General features: G+C 55.3%; 1 protein-coding gene across 1 annotated transcript in view; it reads left to right on the forward strand.

Moving 5' to 3' along the window:
* The window catches only part of TESC (tescalcin), a 56554-nt gene that overhangs the window by 37572 nt on the left and 7585 nt on the right, over positions 1 to 11397 (forward strand). The window contains exons 3-4 of the mRNA XM_006151590.3: positions 8800 to 8880; positions 10872 to 11011. Coding sequence (XP_006151652.1) covers positions 8800 to 8880; positions 10872 to 11011 — 221 coding nt within the window. The remainder of the gene's footprint in view (positions 1 to 8799; positions 8881 to 10871; positions 11012 to 11397) is intronic.

Here is an 11397-nt window from a genome sequence, read left to right on the forward strand (position 1 = left end):
CGGGGACTGGGAGGAACTCCGGGGCCTGGCACGGGGCGGGGAGGGGTCGGGCACGAGGCTGGGCAGAGCTGTCCCGGCCTTTGAAAGCAGCAGCTGCTGGGGCCAGCCCGTGGCATGGTGGCTAAGGTGGCCTCTGGACCCGGCGGCTCGAGAGACATGGCGGGCGCATGTGCACGGGTGCCCCAAATCTCAGAAGGCAGGAGAAGGACTGTGACGTGACCATTCCCGGGGTGGGGGGTGCTTTCTCGCTTTCTCTGTCTCCAGTAAGTGCCCATGCCTCTGGCAAAACTTCAGAGAGAGAGAGGAGAGAGAGGAGAGAGAGAGGAGGAGACAAAGCAGGGAGGGAGGGCAGGCGGCCAACCGAGGCTTGCTTTCAAGAATCTTCTGTGCAAAGACCTGTGGATGGGGGAGCCGCCAGGTGTGTCTGGGCCGTTGCACACACTTGGAAGCGTTCAGAGGCTAAGTGGCCAGTGGCTCCCCCCCGTTCCTGTGCCCGGGTTAAGAGGGTTTAACTCAAGCTCTGGCTCAGCAGGTCGGGGCGGGGTCAGCTGCTGCCTCGCTAACCAGCTCCCAGGTGATGCCGATGGATGCCGATGCCAAGGGGGCCCTGGCCGGGACCACCCTTTGGACAGCTCAGGGTTGGCTGGGAAGGCGCTTGCTGAGTGAGATGTGGCCCCTGCCTTCAAGAATCCCCACAGGGCTCGGGCAGGCAGCCCCACAGAGGACAGACCCTCCGACAGGAATCTGGGGACATTGCCGTATTCTCGGTTTGGAGGTTGTGGAGCTTTGATGGCAGCTGAGGAGCCCCAAGTTCAGTACCCACAGAGAGAGCTTTGCAGCGGAGCTGGGCCTGCCCAGCCACTGGAAAGCACCCCACACTGCGGGGCCTGAGGAAGAGCCCAGCCCTGGCCCCTGCGGTTTCTTCCTCCGTGGGCTGGAAGCTTGTCCTGCCCTCTTCCTGGGTCCCCAATGGGGCCTCCTGGGCCGGGGCGGGCGGGAGCAGCAGAAGTCCCATGAAGAGGCTCTTTCATTTTCTCTCACTGTCAAGTAAAAATACTCACCCCGAAGGAAGGAAGTGGCGGGTGTGAGGAAGTGCACGCGCAAGTCAGAGCAGGCTGGGGAGAGGGGGTGGGGTGGGGACAGGGCCACTGCGAAGCGCCACTGTTGGTTGTGTGGCTGTGGCTTAGTCACTTTGCCTGTCTGGACCTCGTGTTCCTGATCACCATTGTCACCCCTCGTGGGCACGCGGGGTGATTAGACACTACTTAGCGCTGCCCGGCATGGGGAGAGACGTTAGGGACCCCAGGGGGACATTTGAAAACCCCCAGGGGGGCCAGCTCCATGGCACAGCAGTAAAACCCTGCTCAGGAGAACCGGGATCCTACATGGAAACCCAGCCATGGTTCGAATCCCCATCCCAGCCAGCCTGAGCATGCCAGGCATGTGTGTGAGAGCCCCAAATCTGACTGTAGGATGGTGAGGTGACGGTGGCCAGGTGGCCAGACCCTGTGGAGGGGACCTCGCTCCCTCTCTTTCTTTCTTTTTTTTTTTTTTTTTTTTTTTTTTTTTTTTTTTTAGATTCTGCCATAGGGAGCGTGCACTCACTGGAGAGATTGAGACAGAGAGACAGAAAGCAAGAAATCACTCCCAGGGCGATGGCCACACCACAGTCCCTTCTCCACCACCCCCCTCTCCAGATCTTGGGCACACACACACATGCACCCAGTGTGTTTTAAGCCACCAGGCCTGGGACTCGAACTGTGGTCAGCTGCATGGGAGTCCAGCGATGTAACCATTACGCCATCTGCTGGTTCCCTCTCCCTCTCTCTGACATGTGCGTGGACCCAGGTGCTCCATCATGAGTGAGAGAACTCCGGGGTTCAAGCGCCCCCTAGGGGACGTGTGGAGAGTGTGTGCCCGGAGCCCTGGAGGGTGAGCCCTCACCTGATGGTCACTGGGACAGCATCACTGGGTCACTGGCCTCCTGGAGAGTCAGCTCTGACCAAGGGCAGGGACCTGCCAGCCCTGGGCTTGGGTGACAAACAGGCCACTCCCACAGCACAGCTGGGGCTGGGCCTTCAGCTGAGCAGGTTCAACCAGCCCAGTGGGTCCCTGTGGCAGGCTGGGAGGAAGGAGAGCAGAGGTGAAACCAGCATTTAGGGATATTCAATGGGGCGAAACTCAGCATGGCCTGCCAGGCTCTGGACCTCAGGCCTGCATTCTCTTTGTTAAAGAGGGAGGTTCATGGACCTCCAGGTGGCTTGGGGGTTAAGGGCGTTGGACTCCCACATGGCCAACTGCAGTTCAAGTCCTGAACCTGGCGACTTGCTTTCTCACTTTCTCTGTCTCTCTCACTCTGTCCCTTTTGGTCAAATTAAAATAAAGTTAAATAAAATAACTTGTTTTTGAGAGGTTTCTGCTCTAGGGCACATGCGCTCACCAGAAAGACAGAGAGAGACAGAGAGACAGAAAGTGAGAAATCACAGAGCCGGATAGATAGAAAGGAAGAAATCCCCCCCCTGGAGGGATGGCCATACGGCAATCCCTTCTCCTCCATTCTCCTCTTGGGATCTTGGGCACGCATGCACCGCACTTCATGTGAGTTTTAAATCACCAGGTCCGGTATTCAAACTGCAGTCGACTACATGGGAGTCCAGTGACATAGCCATTACGCCAACTGCTGGTCCCCAAAAAATAACTCTTTAAACAACAACAAGAAAGGAGGTCCATGGGGGCCAGCTGGTGGCATGAAGGTTGAGGCTGCTAGATCCCACATGGCTGACCACACAGTTTGAGTCCCGGACCTGGTGGCTTATTAAACGTGGGGGAGCCAGCAGATGATGTGGTGGTTAAGGGTATGGGGTTCCCACTTGGCCGACCACGGTTCGAGACCTGGCAGCTTGCTTTCTCACTTTCTCTCTCACTCTGTCCCTCTCTGGTCAGATTAAGTAAATAAGGGGCCGACAGGTGGTGTGGTGGCTAAAGGCGCTCCCACATGGCTGGCCATGGTTTGAGACGTGGACCTGGTGACTTGCTTTCTCACTTTCCCTCTCTCTCTGGTCAAATGAAAATAACTGAATCAATAAATACAAATAAAAATTCTGAAAAAAATCTATCTTTAAATAAATAAATACATGGATACTGAAAGTTAAATAATTCTTTTTTTTTAAAAAAAAATACCATGGTGGGTTCATGCATGTGTGTGCCCAAAATCCTGAGGGGAGAATGGAGGAGAAGAGACTGTGGTGTGGCCATCTCCACTGGAGGGGTGACCTTGCGTGTACATGCTCTCTCTCTCTCTCTCTCTGTCTCTGTCTCTGGCAAGCACGTGCACTCGAGAGCAAAAACTTAAAAATAAATAAATACATAAATAAATAATGGGGAGAGGAGTCTCACAGGCCTCAGAGGGAGGGTCCCCGAAGGCCAGGTGCCTCACCCTCCTGAGCTGCTGCTCCCAGGCCAGGGGCTGCCATCCCACTAGCTCAGCCATTGTCGTCCTCAGCAGTACGAAGTTCCTTCTCTCTGCCTGAGTCTTCAGGTTTAAAATGCGGAGAAGGGGCCAGCAGGTGCTGTGGAAGGTAAGGTGCTAGACTTCACGTGGCTGACTGCAAGGTTCGAGTCCCACATCCGGGTGCTTGAAAACATGGGCACGTGTGCATGCGTGCCCAAAATCCTGAGAGGAGAATGGAGGAGAAGGGATTGCGGTGTGGCCATCCCCACAGGGGGTGTTTTCTCACTCTCCCTCTCTCTCCATCTCCTGTGAGAACATATGCCCTGTAGCAAAAAGTAAAAAAAAAAAAAAAATCAAATGGGGGATGAGTAGCCACCTCCAAGGAGCATTAAATAACAATGAGGAGCCAGCAGGTGTGCAAGGCGTCAGAGATGGGTTCTGGGAGCTCCCAGGCTCCCTGCTCCGTGCATGAGCCCTGCTATGTGGGGAGCCCTCCCTGTCCACCTGGCCGGGGCTAAGCACACGGCAGGCTCCCTCTCCTGTGAGCTGTACGACCCGGTTGTCCTCAGCCCATGCAGTTTCTGTTCTCAGAACAGCAGAGGCCCAGAGAGGCACAGGCCCTCATCCCAGGGGCAGAGCAAGGCGGAATGCAGGTCTTGCTCCGGAAGTAGTGCCCCTTCCCCTCTGTAAGCATCAGTGTACCCACTTCTCAGATGAGAAAGCTGAGGCTGAGGAAGGCCTACCAATAACCAAGACCCCCCAGAAAGCCAGAGAGCTTTGGGGTCTTGCTTTTCTGTCCTCCTGGATTCCCCCCCGAACCCCACAGTGTCGCTTTCTCAGTCAGGAACCTGGGCTTTGGAGAGTCCTGTTGGCTGGGAAGAGGGGGACAGCATGGTGTTGGGGTCCCAAAAAACATGACCTAGGTTTTCAGTTCTTGCAGGTGGACTCCTAGGAGTGGCATTGCTGGAAATACGGTAACTCCACATTTGACCCCAGACTCGAGTTGGCCAAGCCTGGGCAGGTCACAGAACCTCTCTGGGCTGGACCTGAAACCCCAGGGGTAATGGAGCCTCACAGGATGGCACGTGGGCACATGGGAACGCACAGGCTGAGTCCTCGCACAGCAAACACGAGCTGCAGCTGTGCCGTCATCGGATCGCGAGCCAGTACAATGCGCTATCTCCCCTGGTAACCGCAAGGGCTCTGGTCTGCGTTCTGTTTCCTCCTGTGGTCGCTTCTGCTGGGCGGGAAGGGGACAGCCTCGTGCGGTGAGGGTGTGACGTGAGGAGGACATGTAGGGCACAGGGAGGAACTGTCAGGTCCAGAGTGGAATATCCCCAGCCCCCGAAACCCCCCAGGCTGCCTCCTCATCACTACCCCAGGGGTCCTTAACCCTTATCCCGACTTCCAGCTGCATCGGTTGGCGTTGGCTCTTACTGCTCTGGGCCCAAGGGTGGTGCAGCTGGGAGAGGTGGTCTCTGCGAGGCTGACCCACGTGGGATGGTTCTGAGTTCAGATCCAGAGACATCCCCGAGCGCACCAGGCACATGTGTGTCCCAGATCTGGGGCTCGGGTTGGGGCGATCAGCGTCGGCCCTTACTGGGCATCCTGTCTTCCTCCGTCTCTCTTGCTCATGGAAGAAATAAATATGTGGCATTCCTAGTACAGTGGGTCTTTGTTTTTAAAAGATTAGGGGAGGGTAGTGTGGCAGTTGAGGCGGTGTGTTGGTTGAGGTGTTGGACTCGCACATGGCCGACTGCAGTTCGAGTCCTGGACCTGGCAGCTTGAAGCTCATGTCGGGCCCGTGTGCCTAAAATCCCAAGAGAGGAAAGGAGGAGAGGGAATTGCAGCTTGGCCATCTCCCCTGAGGGTGATTTCTTGCTTCACTATAGGGCCCGTGCGCTTGCCAGACAGAGAGACAGAAAGCGAGAAATCACCCCCCAGGGGGGATGGTCATGCCGCAATCCCTTCTCCTCCATTCTCCTCTCGGGATCTTGAGCATGCATGCACACGTGCCCGGCATGATATTCAAGCCACCGGGTCCGAGACGCGAACTATAGTTGACTACGTGGGAGTCCAGTGACATAGCCATTACGCTAACTGCTGGTTCCCTGCCTCTGTTTCTTTGATGAACGCACATGCCCCATAGCAAAAAAAAAAAAAAAAAAAAAAAAATCTAAAAAAAAAAAATTAGGGGAGCAATGGGTTGGCCCTGTGGCCTAGTGCTTGAACGAGCCAGTCCCCACACGGCTGACCACGGTTCAAATCCTGACCCTGATGGCTTGAAGCACACAATGTGTGTGTGTGTGCATGCCCCTAAGATCTTTGATGAACGCACATGCCCCATAGCAAAAAAAAAAAAAAAAAAAAAAAAATCTAAAAAAAAAAAATTAGGGGAGCAATGGGTTGGCCCTGTGGCCTAGTGCTTGAACGAGCCAGTCCCCACACGGCTGACCACGGTTCAAATCCTGACCCTGATGGCTTGAAGCACACAATGTGTGTGTGTGTGCATGCCCCTAAGATCCTAACAGGATGGGGAAACAGAGAAGGCATCGGGGGTGCTTGCTCACTCGCTCTCTTTCCGACAAGCGCACGCACTATTCGGAAATTGAGATGCACTTTAAAAGAAAAATTAGGAAATAGTTTTAACAGCTTTCTGGAGATATAATTCACACATCAGGTAATTCTCATCTGAAGAGTGGGATCAGCTTGGGAACACCCCAGAAGGAAACCCCATGGCCATGGGCACCTCCTTCCCCAGCGCCGGCCACCCCCGGCCTGCTTCCTGTCTCTCTGGCCTTGCTGTTCTGGATACTTGGCATAAGTGGAGCTCACAGTCCACGGCCTCCTGGTCTGGCTGCTTCCAGCCCGCGGATGTTGCCGAGGTTCCTCCGAGCCGTAGCACAGGACTGTCCTCGTTCCTTCCCACGGCCAGAGGTTACTCCAGTATGTTTGGGGCCCATGACGTCCCTCCCTCGGGGCCACCTGTCCTTGGTGTGCCTCCGCCTTCGGAACTGGGCTCTTGAGAATCTAAAATAGCGGCGTCCACTGTTACAACTCCTGCGTCTGCTCGGGTGTCACGAGCGAGCCAAGGCAGAGGGCCGGGTGGGAGGGACAGGAAGCAGCCCGCTGTGGTGGGAGTGCAGGGGATCTGGGAGCTGGGGCCAGGTCCTGCTTAGCCTCCCTGGGCACCAGCCTCCCGTCTGGAAGGTAAGCGACACGATGGAACCCTCCAGCTCGGACATCGGGAAGTCTCTCCCCGCATGGAGCTTCTTCCCCGGCCCCAGCTCTTCTTCTTCTTCTTTTTATTTTAAGAATTATTTAAATTTTATTTATTATCATTATTTTTTAATTGGACCAGAGAGACACAGAAAGAGGGAGAAAGGGAAACTGAGAAAGCAAGCCACCAAGTCTGGGACTTGAACCATAGTCAGCCATGGGGGAGGCCAGTGCTCTAACCACTACACCACCTGCTGTCATTCTGGTGGTAAGTCCTGTTCCCACCCATGCCCCAGCTTGGACACCCTCGTGTCAAGCTAGCTGACATCTTTCCACCTTCCCCACCTGGATGCTTCTTGTTTTCGGCGTCGCCAGCCTGTGTCCTGGGCCCCTTCCAAGGTCACAGCCCATGGGAGTCTCAGGGCAGAGGAAAAGGTGAGCAGGAAGCAGATCTCAAGGACAAAGGATGGCCTCTGCAGGATGGCAGCAGGGGAGGGCCCGGCCTGGCCCCCAGCCTGTAAACCCGCAGCTGCCTGGACCCAGCAGCCCACGTGCTTGAATCCGCATTATCTTGCCCCACCAGCAGGCTTTACAGAGACGGCATCACTGAGACACGTCACTCCCAACTCCCCCGTTATAACGTGTAACTCGGGCAGCGCCGGTTCAGGGACGGTGGTCACCTGCTGCTGCAGCCACGCTGGGTCCCTACAGAAGGCCGTGGGTTCAGTTCCCTGGTGGACTTGGACACGCCGGCACGTGGCCGTGATCCCGGCCAGCTGCGGGGTTGGGGTATGAGAGCCTGCAAGGGTGCTGTCTTTCCCTCTCCCTCTCTCGGTCGTTAGTCACTATGTTGTTCTGAACCACCTGAATGTTCCTTTTAAGGTTTTTGCCATAGGTGCCATAGGGCACATGCACTCACCCCGGAGATGAGACAGAGATGGAGAGAGGGAAAGTGAGGAGTCACCCCTCAACACTCTCACTGCCTGGGGGGATGACCACACAACAATCCCTTCTCCATTCTCCTGGGATTTGGGGCACACATGCACACATGCCCAGCGTGAGTTTCAAGCCATCAGATCTGGGATTTGAACCAGTATGCCAGCTGCATGTCTCTGTGGCTTTATCCATTCAAAACACTTCATGGGGCCAGCAGGTGCCATGGTTGTTAAGGTGCTAGACTCCCATGTGGCTGACCACGGTTCGAGTCCTAGACCTGGTAGATTGCTTTCTCTCTGCCTCACTCTCTGGTAAGAACACATGCCCTATAGAAAATAAAGAACCCAATCACAGTAATAATTAATTACAAAAAAAGGTTAAAAGAAAACACTTCATGCAAGTGACACTGTATGACGTGTGGCCTTTTGTGACTGGCTTCTTTCACTTAGCAATGTTTCTGAGGTCGGTCCACGTTGTGGCATGTGTCAGTGTTCACCCCTTGTGTTTATCTTGGCCAGGAATTAGCGCACGGTGTAGACGTGGCACATTTTCCAGCTTCCGGTTGACCGATATTCGGGGGTTTTATTCTCCTTTATGGCTGTCGGGGCTAAGGCTGTTGTGACGCGACCTGGGTTTGCAGTTCTTGCAGGTGGACTCCTAGGAGTGGCCTTGCTGGGAAATATGGTAACTCCACATTTGACCTTTCAAGGACCTGCCAGACTGTTTCTGGGACCCCAAACCAGCACCCCAGCAGGGCTTCCCTAGCCGGGGACTGAAGACGGGTCCCAGACAGCCTGGCCCCCGGAATGGGCTGGAACTCCCCAATCTCTGCATCTTTCTGGAGATGACTGACTTGTACTTTTCTTGGATTCTCAAAAGATTCTGGAGACCCTAAGTCCTCCTGTCCTCGTCTAGTGTGGATGTGAGGGGGAAGGGACTTCAAGATGTTTATGGAGGTGGAATTAGAGTATGAGCTCATTTTGTTTCCCAAAAAATAATCTTTGAAATCCACGCATAGTTTTTTTTTTTTTTTTTTTTTTTTTTTATAATATGCCTTTTTCAGGAAAGATTCCTTGTTTTCTTAACTCAGAACTATTCTTCTGAGGCCTATTAGGAGTCAAAAATAGGACTCGATACGTGATGAAAACACCAGCTGACATGTGCTCTCCTCTTACTCTCTCCTCGGAAACCAGCAAAGAGAACTTCAATAATGTCCCCGACCTGGAGCTCAACCCGATCCGATCCAAGATCGTCCGTGCCTTCTTTGACAACAGGTAGGCTCTTTTCCCTCAGTCATCCCACGCAGGGAGCTTTGTCTGTGGCAACTTCTGGTGTTACTTCTATGCTTGGGACAGCCTTTTAGGTGATGCAGATAAGAGGGTGCCAGGCCAGGTGGGGGATATGAACACAGGGTGGGGTCAGGTGGTTCCGATCCATAGCCAAGTGACTGGTTAGTTCACTCAACCTCTCTAGGCCTCTGTATTAGTTATCTCTGACTGTGTAACAAATGGCCCCCAAAGTGAGCGGTTTAGAACAGTAAACATCTCGTTGTTCCTGTGGATTAGGAATCTGGGTAGAAATTAGCAGGGGGCTCAGGATCTCACAAGCTTCAGCCAAGGTGTCAGCCGGGGCTGAGATCTCATCTGAAGGCTCGTTGGGGGTAGGCTATGCTTGTGGCTGCTAGTCAGAGGCATGTCATGGACCTCTCCCAGGGCTACTCAGGGCATGGCCGCTGGCTTCTTCCGGGGTGAGATGTCTGAATGAGAGAGAGAGGGAGAAAGAGAGTGACCGAGAGAGAGAGACTGCGAGGGGAAGAGGAGAGATGGGACACCAAGAAGGAAGCCACCATATTTAACTTGTTACTTAAACTACCATATATAACAATCTCAGAAATGACCTCCTGTCCCTTTTTTTAAGAGAGATTTTTGCTGTAGGGCTATGCATTCACCAGAGAGACAGAGACAGAGAGACAAAAAGCAAGAAATGCCCTCCCACCCCCCGGGAGTGAAGCACTCCGGTCTCCATTTTCCTCTTGGGATCTTGGGCACGCATATACATACACCTGGCCTGAGTTTTAAACAACTGGGTCCAGGACTTGAACCGTGGTCAACTACGTGGGAGCCTAGTGACATAACCATTACGCCGTCTGCTGGTCCCCGTCCTATCACCTCTGCTGTGTTCTCCTCATTAGAAATGAGTCACTAGGACGCACCACACTTGAGGAGACAACAGGGTGTGACTGCTGGGGGCCGAGTGTATGGGGAGCCACCCGAGAGGCGCCCTCAGTCCCCCGTCTGTAAATGGAGACAGTGCCACAGGTTGCTGTTGACGGCGCTCCGAGATGACATACTTTCTAGCGCTGGGTTAGCCGCTCTTGCGCCTGCCGTCCTGGCTCACGGAGAGGGTGCACCTTGGCTGGCGTCCCAGAGCGGAGGCACAGACCGGAGCTCGTGCCCCAAATGTCTAGTTCGCTCAGGTCGAGAGACTCAGATGACAGGACGCAGACGTAGCGTCTGAGGCTCGGTGGAGGGCAGAGGTGGACACGCCTTCCCCAGGCTGTCGGGGCCCGAGCACAAACACACCAGGGCCCCTCGGTCTGTTCACTCCGCTGTCCCCAGGTCTGCAGCGATCGCTGAGAGACAAGGGCAGGCAGGAAGAGGAAGGAAGGGGACAGATGTGTGGTGGCCCCAAGACCCAGAGGCCTCCCTGTGGAGTTTGTGCGGTGCAGGCCTGTTCTGCTCGGCCCAAGATGCAGCACCTGCCTGAGCTCCCGGGGCTGTGATTGCATCTGGCCCACGGGCTGTAGTGTGCTAACCCCTGACCTACAGGAAAGGATCCGAAGACAGACCTTGCGTTATTGGGTTGGTGGTGCCTCGGTTTCCCCATATACAAGTGAAAACACTATCAGTGAAAAAACTGCATGGATTTCAGTATTTGTTTCTGCATCAAAATAAATTCACTTTTAATCATCTTTCCATGAACTGTTTGAAGTCCCCTTGTCCGTGTGCACCTCTGCACTGACACGATCCCCCCATATCCCTCTGTCCCAGCCCCATCTGTCTCCCTTCCCCCCAGCTCCCCAAACAGCCCTGTAAAGGCAGGGTAGGGGCTGGGCTTTAAGCTCCTGGGGCTCCCAGTGTCCCACGAGAGCAGGTTCCTGGGGGTCGTTGTGGGCGCAGCAGGTGGGCCAGACGGCGGGGTTGTCGAGGACAGGGCGATCTGCGGTCCTCAGTGCGTCCCGGGCCTGCCCTGGTGGTTTCCGCAGGAACCTGCGCAAAGGGCCCAGCGGCCTAGCCGACGAGATCAACTTCGAGGACTTCCTGGTCATCATGTCCTACTTCCGGCCCATCGATACCAGCATGGACGAGGAGCAGGTGGAGCTGTCCCGGAAGGAGAAACTGAGATGTACGTGGCCCAGAGTTTCCCCCAGCCCGGCCGGGTCTGGGTTGCAGCTGCCGGAGCATGCGTAGTCGGGGCGCCCCGCAGAAGGAGGGAGGTGGGGTCAGACCCCAGCCCAGCGTCCTGGGCGCAAGGCCGGCCCCCGTGTGTCTGTCCTCCCAGGCTGCGCCAGGGTGGCCTAGTGTAAACACTCCCGCGTCTGTGGCCTCTGGGAGTGGCCACAGCAGGGCTGATGGTTTGGACACACCTGTTTGGCCCCTGTGGGTCTGAGCGCACGTGGCTCTGAGGTCACGCCAGGCCCCATGGAGCCTGCCTGACAGGTAGGGTAGTGCTAGCCGCAGGTGGTACCCTCCTCCTTCCCCCTGGCCCTCCCCTCCTTCCCCCTGACCCCT

This window comes from Tupaia chinensis, unplaced genomic scaffold (genome assembly GCF_000334495.1).
Source record: "Tupaia chinensis unplaced genomic scaffold, TupChi_1.0 Scaffold000320_1, whole genome shotgun sequence".
Lineage (NCBI taxonomy): Eukaryota > Metazoa > Chordata > Mammalia > Scandentia > Tupaiidae > Tupaia > Tupaia belangeri.